Raw genomic sequence first — 18,086 nt, forward strand, 5'->3', positions numbered from 1 at the left:
ACAATTGGCAGATATGAATATAACCAAGGATTGGCAAGGATACCTGTCATATAAAAGCATGGAAGTAGGAAGAGACTGCAGACAGAATTTAGGGAAGCCACTGCAGGGGTTTCCTACTTAGAATGAAGTTACACACTTCAGTGTCTCCCTGCAAAACTTGCCCGCCATGTTCCATTTTCCATACCTTACAACAATTCCCTTTTATCTATTTTGTTCTTTTTAATCACCATACCCTTCTCAGTCCCCACAGGCAACAGTGATGTGGTGGATATGCTCTTCAATTTACATGAATGGTACTGTCACAGACTTCTGTGAACTTTCTACTCCGATTAAGGCTGACCTTTGGCTTCAAATGTCTCCAACTCACAACAGCAGCTGTCCAGTACTCCCTTGTACAGCCACCATACCTTTGGGTAAGAGCAAAAGGGGAAAGGTGGAGACAGAAGGGATGGGGAAGCAATACTACCAACCCAACCACTGGCTCTTCCCCAAATGCCTGTAATAACCAGGACTGAGCTGGGGTTGAAACATGGAGCCAGGAACTCCATCCGGGTCTCCTCCCTGGGTCTCAGGAACTTGCCTACAACTTGGCCCAACGCAGCTGCTTCTAATGTGTACACAGCAGAAAGTTACAATCAGGAGTCAGAGGCAGGCTACCAAATCCAGGGTTCTGATGAAGACAGGGGTGTTGCAACCACCAGTCTAAATGCTTGTCACATCTATCAGCCATATTTTAATCTGCCTTCTTTACCTCCTAAACACCACCATAGAAAGAATCCTCTGGAAATTCTAATCCTTCTCCTCTTGTTCTTACTGCTAACAGTGCAAATCAGGCTCACTCCTCTCTATGCCTGCTCCAGGTAAGGCACCTAGCACAGTATGCCTCCCCAACCCCAGAAGACAGAGAACAGTACGCCTCCCCAACCCCAGAAGACAGAGAAACACAGCCTTTTTTTTTTTTTTCTGTTAGTACTAACTTTTATTCTAGGCAACTGCAAATCACCCAAGGGGGACACTCAGAAATGATCTACAAGCCCTTCTCACCCCTCCCCAACAGTGGAGCAGGAAACGCTCCTCAGACAAGCATCTGTGTGATCTCTCTCCATCACGACACAGTCAATCCCTGACCAGATGTGGCAAATGTCATCTGAGTAAATTTAATAAGAACAAATACATTAAAAAACAACAAAACACTGATACAAGCTGAACAAACTTAAGCAACAAAGTAGTCTTCTACTGCAGGAGGCTGCAGAACCACAAGAGAACTGGATTGGGACAGGAAGCACAGGAGGGAACCACGAGACTTGGAAACTTACCAGAACCAGACTGGGCCCTTCAGCTCCTTCACAGGCTCCTCACTCTCAGCAAGCACCCTGGGCTGGCCCATGTTACTCTCCTCCTCTCAGTCCTTTAAAGAAATTTACCCCTTTGAACAGCACCAAGCACCCTGCGAAGAGGGAGCCCAGCACTGTGTCCCCTAGTCTCTGGCCTAAGTAAGTGAGAGTGGGCTCAAAGAGCCCCATAAACTATTCCCTCCCAGAGGGCAGGCTCAGTCCCCATGTTAGGAACAACCTTTACAACTCTTGAAATTTAACAAGTATTGGGATATATATATATATATATATATCAACTAAAATCTAATTCCAAAAAAGGACCTTCAGAATAAGGTAGGCCATTCACTTAAATTATTTCTTCTACTTGTCCTTAACAAAAAGGCTATAAAAACGGAGGAAATGGAGAGTAATGCTTCCCAGAACATGTCCCCACATCTGCTCATTCTTGTACGCTGACTCAACCTTGCGGAAGACAAGAAATGCTGGGACAGGCCCTAGAACTAGATACCTGTGGGGCCAAAACACCAACGCCAGCCCATGAGTAATGGCCTGGAACAGAAAACCATCAATCTGAGGAGCCCAAAGAACCAGCGAGCCCAGCAACAGGGTCAAGAGAGCAGGGGGAGGCCTGGCATTGGACTCCTTTTCTGCTTGGTTCTCACCAATACATCTGGGCTTAGCCGGGTACTTGGCTAGGGAAGGCAAATCAGAAACAACTCCCCTTGGGAAGCAGTCAGGCTTGGATTCTGCAGTGTCTTTTCAGGGGGTTTAATGCCACCCCCCCTCCGCCCCCGAGACGGGTGAGGGGCTGGCATCCTTAAAGCAGGCCATTGGGCTTTCCAGGCTCCAAGGCCAGCCCGCCCCGCTCCCGCTGGTGGATCTTCTGGTGTTGCAGGAGGTGCTGCTTCTGGACAAAGCTCTTCTCACACTCGGTGCAGCGGTAGGGCCGCTCCCCTGTGTGGATGCGCTGGTGCCGCACCAGGTCAGAGGGATGGCTGAAGCTCTTGCCACAGTAGCCACAGATGAGGGAACTCCGGCTTTTCCTCCAAGGGATGTGGCCAGGCAGGGCAACCAGGCTGTTGGGTGAGAACCGTTCCTGGATGCACTGGCCAGCACTGGGCCCCTCCTGCAGGTGGTAGCGCTGATGGGTCACCAGGCTCACCTTACAGCTGAAGCTCCTCAGACATACATCACACTGATGCAGCTTTGCTTTCTTGCTTGGGGGTTTCAGCCGTGGCTTGGGCCGAAGACTCTCGGTTGGCTCTGCCGCTGTGTAAGACTCCCACCCCGAGTGGCTCCGCAGATGCGAAGCCAGCTGCTGCTTGTAGCGGAAGCTGATCTCACACTCTGAACACTGATAGGAGCCAGAAGTGTCTCTTTTTAGCTTCAGGCCTTGCCCACACTCCTTACCTGGTTGCACCTGCCTATGGGATTTCTGCTTTGGGGGGCAGCCCAGAATTTGGCCACTGCTGGGGTCTCTACTACACACAGGCTCCTCTAGATTAGAGTCTCCAGGGCCTGATTCCAAGAAGACAGACGCACTCTGACTGTCCCAGAATTCAGCCTGGGGTGGGTTCAGGAAAGCCTGATCTTCAGTGATGTCTGCGAACTCTCCCGGAAGGTCTGCAGAGTGTTCCGGTTGGTATTGCAGCTCCTGTCTGACCATGACCCCGTCTGCAAAACAAAACAAGAGCAACAAAAAGATCATAGGCTAGTACCTTTATTACCAAGCAAACACCTGTGAATTTCAGAAAAGTGCAAACCAAAGCAACCCAGGGGTAAGCGAACCAGGACAATCTGCAAGAGCATAGGACTAATAACCTACATGATGTGTAAGCAGACAAGTTGACTGGATGCCTGAGTAGATCACTCTTACAGACTGTTAGATGATGGCTCTCCAGACTTGTCTACAAATTTGTATTTAATCTGTGTGAAGAATAGCAAAACATACCATAACAATTACATTCGTTTAGAAATAGTGCTAATGCGTTAAACGTATGAGTAAGAAAAAATAGTGCAAAAATAACAAACATGAATGACTAAAAGAAAACAAGCTAAATCATAGCTTAAAATTTCACATACTGAGCTCTGTTTTTCCTGTAATACTCCCCAACGGAACTGCTTACAAACACTTCCTGTTGCCTTTCCTCCAGCAGTTTTGACCAGTCTACCACAGTCTCCTCTTCAGCACATGCAGGGTGATAGGAACACTAGTCTCAAGGACCCCAGAGTGGCAGGGTTAAGACAGACATAGAAACAGTGACAATGCCAGCAGATGCCAGCCCCTGTCCACAGCAGGTGTTTGGCAGGTCAGCTGTGGGAAAGCTGACTAAGGCTACAGGGAGCTGTGGAGTGGGGGTGGGAAAGGAACAGAGTGAGCTGCAGCTACTCACCTGGATGGGCACCATCACGGCCTTCTTTCTCCAAGTCACCCAACATCTCACCACCCAACTCTGCTTCTTCCTCTGGCTGGCCAAGGACCTCTGCATTGGAAATAGACATGGTGAGGCCAGGAGAGAACAAAAGCTCATCCACACTGGTCAACTGCCAATGAACAAGATGATCAATGGTAAGGAGTAGATAACTAAAACTTCCCAAGGTCCAAAGGCTATCATTCTTGCCCCTTCCACAATGAGAAAATTCTGGTAGAGCTGCTGTGGGAGGCTGGCTGCTTGTGGGGCACAAAAGGCCTGGCTCTGAGCCCACGCTGCACAGTGATCAGCCACCATGTGGGTCCACACCCATGAGGGCCTGGGTAGTGATGCCGGCAGGGGCATATGGTGACCTAGGGCTTCGCATCTGGGCAGGTGGAGAGAGCCTGGGGATCTCCGCATGTCCATGGTGCATGGATTGATCAGAGAGGTGAGTACAGGGATATGTGGGAGGGAAAACTCCTGAGGGAATATGTTGCAGGCGAGGAATGACTTCTGAGGGACTTCCATCGACAAAGCCAATGTACTTGCAGGTAAGAAGAGAGGGCTGAGACCAAGAGGTATGGGGGTGCGGCAGAAGCTGAAGGACTTCTATGGATCACAGTCAACCACCACCCACAAGAAAACACTAAAGACAGGGCTGGGGGCTAGATTACAGTATTAGCCAGTGAGAGTTGAACAGGGGATGGGTAATGTGAGGCTAGGCAATGACACTAACCAGCATGCAGAGAACCAGGTCAGGGGGCAGATTCTGTGGGCAATGTGTGGCCCCACTCCAGTGGCTTGCTTAAGAGCTGGAGGTAGTGACAGGCTGAACAAGGAACTCTTGGGTACTGGGGTTGGGAACAGGCTGGGTTGGTCCAGGCTGCAGCACAAGTAGGTGCACCCAAGAACAGACTGTAGGGTGGGCCAGACCACAACACTTCACTAGCTCATACAAAGGCCAGGACAGACAGGGCAGACTATGCTGGGTGAGGGCCTAGTACCTGCTGCCACATGTGAGCTCTAAGTTTGGGAGTGTGTCTGGTGGAAACCTGGGAAACTTCCCTGGTAGGCCACAGCTCCCACTGGTGAACATGTGATTCAAGTCTGGGCGTTAGGCCGGGCAGGGTAGCTCCACCTATTGGCAAGAGTATAGGTTGGTTTTGGAAGCGGGTGGACTGAGCAGAGCCAGACCAACCTTAGCTCTCTGGCATATGCAGGAGCCACACTAAAGTGCATGCGGGACTAGGCTTTCACACCTACTGGTTTGCATGAGTCAGGGATGGGAGCAGACTGGGCAGGACCACCAAGAGTTGGGACTGGGGAACTGGCTGGGACAGCTCAGGCTGCAGCATTCAATTGCAAAGGCCAAGAGAGGGGATGGGCTATGCTGAACTGGGTCAGAGCAACCACTGGCACACACAAGGTCTGGGGCCGGGGACCTAAGCAGACACCTCAACTGGGTTGTGGTTCCCACTGATGAGTGCAAGAGCCAGAATAGGGGGTGGAATTCTGGGCTGGACATGACTGTAGTATTTCTCAAAACGGATTTGGAGTGGGTCTGGGGTAAGTCAGACTGGGGCTAGACTCTAGCACACAATGGTGCTCATGAGAGCCAGAGTAGGTGTAAAATGTGCTGGGCTAGATCTCGGCTCCCACTGAACCATACAAGAGCTATATCTGGGATTGAACCACGGGTGCCTGGCTGTAACACACAGCAGTAAGAACCAGAATGGGGACCTAGCGCAGTAGGCTAGTGGCTCAAGTCCTCGCCTTGCACATGCTGGGATCCCATATGAGTGCTGGTTCTAATCCTGACAGCTCCACTTCCCATCCAGCTCCCTACTTCTGGCCTGGGAAAGCAGTCAAGGAAGGCCCAAAGCCTTGGGACCCTGCATCCGTGTGGGAGACCCAGAAGAGTCTCCGGGCTCCTGGCTTCAGATCAGCACAGCTCTGGCTGTTACAGCTGCTTGGGGAATGATCTCTGGATGAAGGATCTTCCTCTGTATATCTGACTTTCCAATAAAAAATAAAATGAATCCTTAAAAGAAAAAAAAAAGAATCAGAATGGGTGTGGGCCAGTTGGGCAAGGTCATTGCTCCTGTCATGACAGGAGGTAAACTAAGTCAGGCTGGCCCAGTTGAACTGCTGGACTCAGAACTGCAGTCATTCAGAGAATCGCAGGACCTGTGGTCTGACCATGGAGTGTATGTGTCATAACTGGACCTCCTTCGCGGCTAAGACAGAGCAGTTGACATCCCACCCAGACGCACATGGAAGATACAGCAGCCCACTAGGGGCATACAAAGGACATCGGGTACCACAGCAGAGGAAGGAGAGCAGAATAAATTGGTCAGCCATGCCAGCCAAGTTTTTTTATATTTGACAGCAAATATCAGGATGAATGGGGACTCTGGGATGGACTATGTCAACAGATGGACCTTGGAAGAATTTCCTGATCCTTGGATCAGCTAGATCAACAGCATTTTAGAACTATCAAAACTATTTGAGCAGAAACCTCGGAAAAAGCTCTACATTGAAAACCCAAGGATGGCATCGGGTAGCTGTTCCCCATCCCCGGGTACTGGGGTGGCGGGGAGGCTGGGTACAACTTTCCTAAATTTCCCCCTTTGCCCAGGTATAGGAGGAATGGGGGTGGGGCAGATTTATAAACCATGGTCTCACCCTGGTCAATCATGTAAACATCATCAAAAAATAACAAGAAATCCTGGTAAACTTTGCCACTCTCGGGCCCGGCGCCGGGGCCTAGAGGCTAAAGTCCTTGCCTTGAATGCACCGGGATCCACTTCTAATCCTGGCGGCTCCACTTCCCATCCAGCTCCCTGCTTGTGGCCTGGGAAAGCAGTTGAGGACAGCCCAAAGCCTTGGGATCCTGCACCCGTGTGGGAGACCTGGAGGAGGTTCCTGGCTCCTGGCTTCGGATCAGCACAGCACCTGCCGTTGTGGACACTTGGGGAGTGAATCATCAGATGAAGGTCTTCCTCTCTGTCTCTCCTCCTCTCTGTATATTTGACTTTGCAATAAAAATAAAATAAATCTTTAAAAAAAAAAAATAACAAAACTTTGTCACTCTCCTAAGGACTGTGTACTGTCTTCTAGTGTGCCTTGCATTGAGGCTGGGCCAGGTTAGCCCAACAGATGTCTGTGAACTAGGAGGGAAGGACAGGCCACTATTCTATTAAAAAAAAAAAAAAGAAAGAAACAAAGAAATCCTGGGTCAGGCACAGTAACACAGTAGCTAAATCCTCACCAGATGAACGCCAGTTTGTGTCCTGGCAGCTCCACGTCCCATCCAGCTCCCTGCTTGTGGCCTGGGGCAGAGGAAGGCCCAAAGCCTGTTGTGGCCACTGATGCAGTAAATCAGCAGATGAAAGATCTTCCTCTCTGTCTCTCCTAATCTCTGTATATTTGGCTTTCCAATAAAAATAAATAAATAAATCTAAAAAAAAAAAGGTAAATTTTGATGAATTCTGATGATGAAGTCACCACTGCTCCATCATTAAGGACACTGGTGGTGAAGTTAGCCCGACTACAGAGCCCTTCTTGTCACCCCTAAACATCACCACCACATTGGCTGAGGCCAATGCTTTCCTTAAGTAATCTAATTTCATGCTTGCAAGGGCACTACAACAAGGTAACAGCTACTGGGATTGACAAGGAAATAACCAAGGTCCACACTCACCTCTCTGGCCCATTTGCTACTGCCTGCCCCCTCACTCTGATCCAGCCAAGGCCTTGGGCCCCTGCACCTGCCTGGGAGACCTGGAAGAGGCTCCTGGCTCCTGGCTCCTGGCTCCTGGCTCCCAGCTTTGGATGGGCTCAGCTCCAGCCGTTGCAGACATCTGGGGAATGAACCAGTGTATGGAAGATTTCTCTGTCTCTCCTTCTGTAATCTGCCCTCAACAATAAATAAGTCAATCTTAAAAGCAGAAAGAGCCCTAGCAATATGATACCACCATGTACGATGATATCTTATCTAATAGTAAATACTCTCCAGGACTGACTGTGACACAGAGGGAAAAGCACAAAGGAGCAAAGCAGAGGCCTTTCCAGAGTTCTCTGTAAGTGGAAGGAGAGCAGACGTGCAGCTGCCCATGGCCCCCGCAGGCACAGGCCACCAGAATATCTAAGAAGGGGCTCTGGGGAAGGCTGCTACTCACTCAGGGAGACCAGTGTCTCATAGTTGCTCTGCATCACATTTCTGTAGAGCTCCTTCTGCCAGTCCTCCAGATTCTCCCACTCCTGCTCAGTGAAACAGACACCATCATTCTCAAGCGATCTGGACACCTGAAATCACAATTGGCATGCAATGAGCATGATGACTCACAGCCAGGAGGGAAGAACCTGAGGGTTCCCATCCCCATTCTTGCCTGACTTTAAGAGTTAATGAGGGGCCTGGCGCAATAGCAAAGTGGTTAAGGTCCTCGCCTTGCATGCCTGGGATCCCATATGGGTGCTGGTTCTAATCCCGGTGGCACCACTTTCCATCCAGCTCTCTGCTTGTGGCCTGGGAAACCAGTCAAGGACTGCACAAAGCCTTGGGACCCTGCACCCGCATGGGAGACCCGGAAGAGCTCCGGGCTCCTGGCTTCGGATTGGCTCAGCTCCAGGCGTTGCGGTCACTTCAGGAGTGAATCATCAGAAGGAAGATCTTCCTCACTGTCTCTCCTCCTCTCTGTATATCTGACTTTCCAATAAAAATAAATAAACCTTTTAAAAAAAAAAAAGAGTGAATGAGGCTACCTTGGGGGCCTCCCCCTTGCTGTCCGGGGGCAGCCGCAGGACCCAGAAGTTCCTGTTGCGCAGCAGGTTCTCCACATTCTCCAGGCGCCGCTGCAGCAGCCCGTACTCCTGCAGCAGCGTGCCCAGCACGGCCCACTTGCCCTCCAGCTGGTTGCCGAACTCCACGGCCGTCTTCTCATAGTCGGCCAACTTCTTCTCAGCCGTCCCAGCACGTCCCTCCAGGCTCTGCAGCCGGGCCGCCTGGGACTCCAGCTGCTTCTCAACAGCCTGGAGAGCAGCAACTACTGTCCAGAGTGAGACCTCTGTGGTCTGGAAATAGGAATTTTTCTCCGTGGCTTGTGAAGGAGACGTGGCAGAAGTTAAAGGAGTGGAGCGTCGTTTTCTCCTGTGCTGAAAGATCAGGCACGGGGCGTCGGAAAAGGTCATTTCCAAACATCAAGTAAAGAAAGCAGTGTCCCAACCTACCAGTTAGAGTCAGAACAGGGGACGGCTAATGTTAGGCTGGGCCATGGTACTAACCAGCACACCAGAGAACTGGGTCTGGAAAAAATTTTCTGTAACTCCTTCTCTCTGCAGATCTGACTTTCCAATAAAAATAAATAAATATTTATAAAAAAAGATTTTATTATCTTTATGAAAAAAATATTTTATTATTTTTACTGCAAAGTCAGATCTACAGAGAAGGAGATACAGCAAGATCTTCCCATCTGCTGGTTCGCTCCCCACATGGCTGCAATCGCTGGAGCTGAGCAGATTCAAAGCCACAAGACTGGAGCCTCTTCTGGTCTCCCATCGGGTGCAGGGTCCCAAGGCCTTGGGCCGTCCTCGATTGCTTTCCCAGGCCACAGCAGGCAGCTGGATAGGAAGTGGAGCAACCAGGACACGAACCAGCGCCCATACGGGATCTCTGTGGTTGCAAGGCAAAGATTTAGACATTAAGCTGTCACAAGGTCCTCATATTGCTCACTTTAACACAGGTCTAATTTAATTCACAGATAATAACTGTCTAGCTACATGGGATGGTGTGACGAATGGATCAACTCAGAACATTCAGATTATTCATCATCTGAGACATGTGTATCTTTGTAATGAGATGTTTACATATTTCATGACCTGTGTTTCACTCTTGGCATATTTTATGAGATTTTCCTGTGTCAGCGTTCATGTCTTTAAACCAGTTTGTCTGATATTTTGGGCTACATGATAAATAAGATGATGTACTTTGCAATCAGGCTTCACTGATAATCATGTCACCACTGTTAAAAATCTTTCCTCCAGGCCTGGTACAATAGCCTAGCGGCAAAAGTCCTTGCCTTGCACATGCCGGGATCCCATATAGGCACCAGTTCGTGTCCCACTGGCACCATTCCCATCCAGCTCCCTGCTTGTAGCCTGGGAAAGCAGTCGAGGACGGCCCAAAGCCTTGGGACCCTGCACCCACGTGGGAGACCTGGACGGAGCTCTTGGCTCCTGGCTTTGGATTGGCTCAGCTCTGTCCATTGCAGCCACTTGGGGAGTGAAGCATCGGATGGAAGATCTTCCTCTCTGTCTCTCCTCCTCTCTGTATATCTGACTTTGTAATAAAACTAAATAAAATCTTAAAGAAATAAACACCTTTCCAGGGCCCCAGACAAGAAAGACAAACTTTCTTACAACACCTACCTACAAAACCTAACTGATTCTCCTGTGCATCCTAGCGGCCAGTACAGGCAACAGCACATAGCAAATCCTTAATAAACACTTACTACAATGATTTTGTTAAACCTAAAAGCATTTTCCTTCTATTCCACATTTTTACGCTCTGCAGCAAACAGTGCAGTTAAATCTCAAAATTACTAAAATTAACAATGCGGCTGACTTTCCGAGGCTACCCTCCAATTCTCATTGCCCCACCACGTGTTCACTTCAGTCCCCAAGCCTCCAACATGCCACATTCCTTCACATGACACACACTGTATTCAAGGCTACCTCTACAGCAGGACCTGAGATGGAGATGCTGAGAGGAAGTATCCCAGAAAAAACTGTGACAGCATGACAGTCTCAGACACACATGGACAACATGAAACAAGACAGAAAGAAACGACACTTAGAGTTTGAAGCAAATCTCCTTGAGGTATTCCACTCAGTAAATTCATTTAACTGAGAGGGTTAGAACACAGGTGACAATATTGTAGGGTCACACAGCAACGTACTCCTCTGCCTGTGGCTCCAGCATTCCATACGGGTGGCGGCTGGAGTCCCGACTGCTGCACTTCCCATCAAGCTCCCTGCTTGTGGCCTGGGAAAGCAGTAGAGGATGACCCAAAGCCTTGGGACTCTGCACTCATGTGGGAGGCCCAGAAGAAGCTCCTGGCTTTTTTTTTTTCCCTTAGGTTTATTTATTTTTATTGTAAATTCAGATACACAGAGAGGAAGAAAGACAGAGAGGAAGAATTTCTGTCTGATGATTCACTCCCCAAGTGACAGCAACAGCCAGAGCTGAGGCGATCCGAAATCAGGAGCCAGGAACTTCCTCCAGGTCTCCCACTTGAGTGCAGGGTCCCAAGGCTTTGGGCCTTCCTCTGCCCTCCCAGGCCACAAGCAGGGAGCTGGATGGGAAGTGGAGCAGCTGGGACACAAACCAGTGCTCCTTTGGATCCCAGTGCTTGCAGGTGGAGGATTAACCAATTAAGCCATGACACTGGCCCTGCAGCTTCTTTCTTACACTCCAGGAGGCACCAGTCAACTAGGTTCCTGTCACCAACATACCATCTATTTCAGCAAAATACGAAACAAATAGTACTCTAAAGGGACACTGGATCAAGGAGAGGAGATTATATTTACTATGACTTTTCTTTTTATGGAAAAGAAGCATATATTTAGAATTAGGCAGCTGGACTCAGTTTAGATGCTGCTGATTTCACTGGCTACATTCCAAAGCATCACAATCAGGACCAAGCAGGGTCTCCGCTCCCCATCAGGTCTGATCGGTGATCAGATGGCACAGTGGTCAGGCTTGCTTCTCCTGGGAGTGCTCTTCAAAGGACGTTTAGACTGGCAGCGCGCATCCTTGTTGTTGTTATTGTGGCTGTGGGCCGCTTAGAGCACTACTTTCGTGGGATATTATTACTTTGTAATACGGAATAGTTTTAAAAAATTTATTATTTGAAAGGCAAATTTTCTAGAGAGAGGAAAGACAGCGAGGCAGGTTTTACATTCGCTGGTTCACTCCCCAAACGGCCTCAACAGCCACAGCTGAGCTGATGTGAACCTGGGAGGCAGTAGCCTGTTGTGGGTCTCCCAATGGGTACAGGGTCTCAGGGACTTGGGCCATCCTCCTCTGCTTTTGCAGGCCATGAGCAGAAAGCTGGATGAGAAGTGAAGCCGCCGGAACACAAACTAGCACCCATAGGGTGGAGGATTAGCCTACTGCACAACTGCACCACCGCACGGAACAGTTCAAAAAGGAATACTTACACGATACATAACATGTACGGTGGGACAGCAGTTCACATTGCCATCACTCAGTTTAAAAATAATCATAAAAGTGCTTTATGTGACTCTAAACTGTTTGGAATTTCATTTTTCACCATTGCTTTTTTTAAGATTTATTTATTTTTATTGCAAAGTCGGAGGAGAGACAGAGAGGAAGATCTTCCGTTCGACGATTCACTCCCCAGTGAACGAAATGGCCGGTCTGCACTGATCCACAGCCAAGAGCCAGGAACCTCCTCCAGGTCTCCCACATGGGTGCAGGATCCCAAGGCTTTGGGCCATCCTCGACTGCCTTTCCAGGCCACAAGCAGGGAGCTGGATGGGAAGTGGAGCCACCAGGATTAGAACCAGTGCCCACATGGGATCGCAGTGCATTCAAGGCAAGGACTTTAGCCACTAGGCCACCGTGCCAGGCCCACCATTGCGCTTTTTTATGCTTTTACTACATTTTCAAAATAACAAATTCTTTAGTCTTACATCTTTGGCTATAAACACCAAAGATGAATGATTGTTCAGCCAATCTCCTCAAAGCTGACTTCAGAATGCCGCCTAAGTTCCCTGTCACAGTTTTTGGGTTCATCCAGAACATTTCTGCGGGGATTTCACTTGTTTGCATGTGGGCACCCACCTTTGCAGCCCTGTTCAATGAGCAGGACCTGAATGCCCACTGGGAGAATGCCCACTGGGAGAATGCCCACTGGGAGAATGACGCCTAACAACAACAGTCTATTTAAAGAGGCGCAGAGCTCACAGCACACTTCCTGGGCTTATCTGCCAGCACTGGCTCCCACGTCCAGCTTTCGAGAAGGCACTAGGTGACGGTAAACGTGACTCAGTCCCTGTCTCCCAGGTGGAGCATCTAGATTGAGTTCAGGCTCCCAGCTCAGCCTGACCCAGGCCTGATCAGTGTGGACATGAGAGGAATAAACCATCAGATGGGCTCACAATCTCTCTACATCTCAATTATTTGCTTTCAGAAAAAATCACAGGGCCTGGGGCAAAGGCTCCATTGGCCAATTCCTCCCGCTTCAAGCGCTGGGGTTCCATAATGGTGCTGGTTCATGTCCCAGCTGATTCACTTCCCATCCAGCTCCCTGCTTGTGGCCTGGGAAAGCAGTCGAGGATGGCCCAAAGCCTTGGGACCCTGCATCCGAGTGGGAGACCTGGAGGAAGCTCCTGACTTCCCATCAGCTCAACATCGGCCATTGAGGCACTTGGGGAGTGAATCATCGGATGGAAGATCTTCCTCTCTGGCTCTCCTCCTCTCTCTATATATCCGACTTTGCAATAAAAATGAATAAAATCTTTTTTAAAAATTCCACCATGACAAAAGCACAGGTTATCCACAGAGTTGGGTGAATTTGGGGGGCGGGCGAGGAGCGAGCAATTCGCCAGTGCTCACTTAGTTCTGTGTTTTTTATTTTATTTTTAAATATTGTTTTCCTAGTTGAGAGCGATGCATGCGCGTATATGCCTCCGCTTAGGTTGGCGAGGTGGAGGCCTGGAGGAAGGTGGGTGGGAAAAATATTTCTGTTTTTTTCCTTCTCTCCTGCATCTGGGGGGAGGAGCGCTGCTTGCTGTGAATGCACCAGCAGACTGGGGCGACTCTTTAAGGCGTCCTCTTAGAGGGTTTGCTGACATACATGTGGAGGTAGCCGTGGAAAATTCCTCTAACAAGTACTCCTGCCCCACTCTGGTATTAACCTGGTCTCAAGGAAAACCCAACTCGTTGGCTGAGTTTAAAGGAGCCAGGTGTGGGAAAGGCTGCCAACCTCTATGCCTTGTCTTCCCAACTTAACTGGCAAATTGCTGGAAAGCAAACACAGTGTCCTCTAGGTCTTTCCAGTGTCCCTTCCTACCCACTCCCTCCGATCACAATCCCTGGAGTTCACGCCCCTCACGGCCAAGTTCTCACTACCCAGCATTGTCACAAAGACCTCACGTGCATTTCAAAGTATTTCTGTAGCAAGAAATGCTACATGGCTACAAGGCAATTCCACCTGCCCTTCCCTGTATTCTCAAGCACCGCTCTGTTAGTCTTCCAGATGAGAGGGGAAGCCAGGAGAAGCCCGTGACATCATCCAGGCAGGGCAGACGCTAAGCCAGGGGCTTGCATCCCCTCGCTGGTCGGCTGAGAGCTGGCTGCCAGTGTCCTGGGGCTGAGCAGGGGGACGAGGCCAACGCGGAGGGGGAGCGCAGCTGGCTGACTCCACACACACTGCACTTGGCACCTGGCCCAAAGGGACCTCTACCTGCAGCCGTGGACCCAGCAGAGCCACAGGCAAGAAGGCAGCGAGTCCTGGGCACCCCCCCACACACACACCTACACACACACACACTGCTACACACACACACTCCTCCCGAGGGCGCGCGGCGCAGGATCCCCAAAGCCCCTTACAACCCAGCCCCACACCGAGTCCCCACCACGAAGGCCCGCCCTGGATGAGCATTCCGCCATCCCGAACGCGTCCTCCCTCCCCGGCTAGGGGCCGCTTACCCGAGCAGGGGCCGACTCCGCCATGGCTCCAGTCGCCTCGCGAACCCCGAGTCCCACGCGAAAGCCCTCAGACGCCGCGCCGCTCAGCCAGACAGCCAGGGACGCTTCGGGAAGCCGCCTCAACCGCGGTGTTGATACAAGGTGCATTCTGGGAGCCAAGAAGCGTTTCCCCCGCTTGTTTGCGCCGCCCCGGATTACCATCGCGGCCCCGTGCGGCCGGAGGGTGAAAAGCAGCGTGCAACGAAAGACAACAAGCCTGGAGTCCCACAAAGTCAAAAACAAGGTCCGAAATTAGGACAAACCTCGGGGCCCTTATTGTGGCTTGAATGTGCTTAGCACTCTGATAAGTATTTTTGGTGGCATTTTTAAAAAGTATAAAAATTCAGACTTAGCGTGTCTTGGGAAAAAAATACGCGGTATTAGATGGCAAGTGGTTCTATCCCAAAAATTCACCTGCTATGTGAGTTTGTGCAAGGTCAAGTACCCAAACCAGTTCATTGTAGTCAATCATAGTAAACACGTGTCTTTGAAAGTACAAGATAACACTTATTTCAAATACTTTCTTTAGTCCTCATGATACATGTTACGTTGTGTGCTTGGAGTTTTGGTTTGGAATGCATGAATACATAGCCATTAAGCACTATGTACTTTAAACCCAATACCAGGACAGTATGCAAGTGCAAGTTTGAGTCCCTGCTACTCAGATTTCAATGCAGCTTCTCTAATGCACCTGGGAAGGCAGCAGAAGCTGGTCCTGACACCTGCATGGGAAACACAGATGGGGCTCCTGGCTCCTGGCTTCAGCCTGGAGCAGACCTAGCTGTTGCAGCCATCTGGAAAAAAAAAAAAACAGTGGATGGAAGATTCTTTCTCTCATTCTCTCTCTCACGCTTTGTGTTTTAAATAAGCAAATTTTGGGGGGGAAAAAATCCAGTACAGCTATGATTTTTTTCCCCCCAAGATTTATTTGTTTTTATTGGAAAGGCAGATTTACAGAGAGAAGGAGAGACAGAGAGAAAAATCTTCCATCGATTGATTCACTCCCCAAGTGGCAACAAAGGCCGGGACTGGCGTGCATATGGGATCCCAGCACTGACAAGGCAAGGATTCAGTCACTACTCATGCTGAGCCCTGCACTTGTTAATTTATAACATAGTGTCTACATAAACACAGGCCATGAGCTTCATTTCAAGTGGTAGACACAAAGTGCTGCTTCTGGGGACTAAACCCTTCACACCAACAGAAAATCGTTGCCACATGACTGGCTCCGTCACACGCATGCTGCTGCACAGATCCTGCCTTTGCTGGAGACCCAGAAGAAGTTCCTGGCTCTGGGCTTTGGATCAGCTCAGGTCAGCTCCAGGCTGTTGCACTCATTTGGGGAGTGAACCGGTGCATGGAAGACGTCTTTCACTGTTTCTCTTTCTTTCTCTCTCTGTAAAACCTTTCAAAAATAAATATTTTTAAAATAACAAAGAATAAGTGGTCTTGTGCTGCAAAGTATCTTTGACATCATACATATTTTTTCGTAAAATACATACTTCGTGTTTTTAAGACTTAATATTGAGCCATTGACAACCTGGATGCCGCCACCCAAGTGCCTTGGACGATTGGGTGACAAGGTTTATTGTTTGTTTGTTTTTACTTATTATCCTTTCTCCCATTTTGAATTTTGATTGTTTTAGCGTAAAATCTATTCAAAGTTTTACTAATTGTTGAAAAACTAGTATAGAAGTCCTCTTAGGAATAGTGTGTTGTTGTTAGTAAACATATTTTAATCCCATCTTCCATGAACTTAAAATTTTAAAAAATTTATCTGAAAAGCAAAGAGAGAGAGATTCCCTCCGTGGGCTTTCTCCCCAACTGCCTGTAATATCCAGAGCTAGGCCAGGCCAAACCCAGAAGCCTGAAACTCAATCCAGATGTCCCACATGGGTAGCATGGACCTAAGTACTTGGGCCATTACCTGCCAGCTCCTGGAGTATGTAATACCCGGATGCTAGAATTGGAAACAGAGCTGAGACAAGAAGCCAAGCACTTCCCATATGGGCCACAGGCATCCCATGCATATCTTTCTTCTTAAAATTTATTATCTGAAAGGAAGAATGACAGACAGAGAATGAGAGATCGCCCATTCATTTGGTTCACTCACCACGCTGGCCAGGTTAAGGTCAGGAGCCAGGAACTCTATCCTGGTCACCCATGTGGGTGGCAAGAGGCCAAGCACGTGGGACAGCATTCACTGTCTTCCTGGGCACACCAATAGGGAGCTGCACCTGAAGAGGAGTAGCCAGGACTCCAACAGGAACTTTATTGCAAGTAGCAGCTTAACGTGCTATGCCACAATGCCTGGTCCTAAGTGTCCTCCCATTTTGTCATTCATCTCCAATGCCCGGTACCCAGGAACCAGATCTCACAGGGCCTACTTCGCTGCCTAGATCTTTGGCTATAACTGTTTACCTGTTGGTTTGCTTTCAGTGCTGTCTGGCTCCAATCTGCCTTCTTAGAGTTTGATCCACCTCCTTCCTCACCCCAGAATCGAGGTGTATGCTCTCAGCTTTTAAGCAGTCCCGTGGGGCCACACTGCATTGAATATTCCCCCTCCTCCCTGCTCACAGCCTAGCTCAGCCTCACCATCCGACTGTATCACCTACAACTTCTTCCCATCCACTCAGCTTGGGCCACCCAAGTCTACTGCGTTATACCTGCAGGTCATTTCCCTCCCTTGCTCACCCCCAGGCCACACGGTCCTCTTCCTTTGCTCCATTCAACTTATTCCTCAGCCCCTGGCTCCTGTGTGAAGTTCCATCAGATCCTTGGAGGATCGTGAGCTCTCACTCCTTACACGAAACTGCCCCCCCCACCAGCCAACACTGTTGCCATGGTTGCGCTTCCATTTCCGGTGGGTTTTTCTCCAGTTTCCATCACATTGTAGCCCCTGCAGTGCCTTTCTGGTATGTTCTAAACCCGACCAAGGCCATGTAAGCAGCACGGCACGAATGCCAGCATCCTGGAGCCATGGTCGTTGGTCGTTGGTGGAAGCACCACACGACTCTCTTCCAGAGCCTGTGCTAAGGATGAGGGAGATTCGGGGTGCAGGCTGGGGTTGGGGGAGAGGCATGTGCTGCAGTGTAACACAGACGATAGAATCCAGGCAACTGGAGACATCATTGGTGCTCTCTCCTCAGTCACTAACCCTCTGGGAATTAGCTGCTTGAGGGTAAAGGGGATAGATAGATGAGAGCCATGTGTTTAATTATTTTGCATCCATATCTCAGCAGTAATTTCTTCCTCTTCCTTATACTCCAAGGAGGAAAAAAAATAGTTGGATCTTCTTCCTCATGATTAGATTATAAAATTTTGGCCCCAGTGCCATGGCTCAGTGGCTTAGTCCTTGCCTTGACGTATGTGTTGGGATCTTATATGGGTGCCAATTCATGTACTGACTGCTCCACTTTCCATCCAACTCCCTGCTCGTGGCCTAGGAAAGCAGTGGAGGATAGGCCAAAGCTTTGGGACCCTGCACCCACGTGGGAGAGCCAGAGGAGGGTCCTGGCTCTCGGCTCAGCCCAGCTCCGGCTGTTACAGCCACTTGGAGAGGGA

The 18,086-nt window shown here is 49.5% G+C and overlaps 1 protein-coding gene across 1 annotated transcript; it reads right to left on the reverse strand.

Annotated features, from left to right (window-relative positions):
• Positions 1 to 962: 962 nt before the first annotated feature.
• ZNF212 (zinc finger protein 212) lies at positions 963 to 14,699 on the reverse strand. The gene is made up of 5 exons (XM_012929588.2): positions 14,484 to 14,699; positions 8,513 to 8,902; positions 7,930 to 8,056; positions 3,728 to 3,817; positions 963 to 3,008 (listed from the first exon to the last, which is right to left on the reverse strand). Exons 1-5 carry the CDS (start codon positions 14,682 to 14,684, stop codon positions 2,152 to 2,154), a joined length of 1,665 nt encoding a protein of 554 aa, XP_012785042.2. The 5' UTR covers positions 14,685 to 14,699; the 3' UTR covers positions 963 to 2,151.
• Positions 14,700 to 18,086: the final 3,387 nt, after the last annotated feature.

Source organism: Ochotona princeps, chromosome 25 (genome assembly GCF_030435755.1).
Source record: "Ochotona princeps isolate mOchPri1 chromosome 25, mOchPri1.hap1, whole genome shotgun sequence".
In the NCBI taxonomy this organism is placed as follows: Eukaryota; Metazoa; Chordata; class Mammalia; order Lagomorpha; family Ochotonidae; genus Ochotona; species Ochotona princeps.

Excerpts from the sequence above, each read along its gene's own strand:
- ZNF212 (XM_012929588.2), bottom strand. The coding sequence starts at position 14,684 with ATGGTAATCCGGGGCGGCGCAAACAAGCGGGGGAAACGCTTCTTGGCT. Across the intron at positions 8,057-8,512 it reads GCAAGGGGGAGGCCCCCAAG|GTGTCCAGATCGCTTGAGAA; the intron begins GTAGCCTCATTC and ends TTGTGATTTCAG. Across the intron at positions 3,009-3,727 it reads CCGTGATGGTGCCCATCCAG|ACGGGGTCATGGTCAGACAG; the intron begins GTGAGTAGCTGC and ends TTTGTTTTGCAG.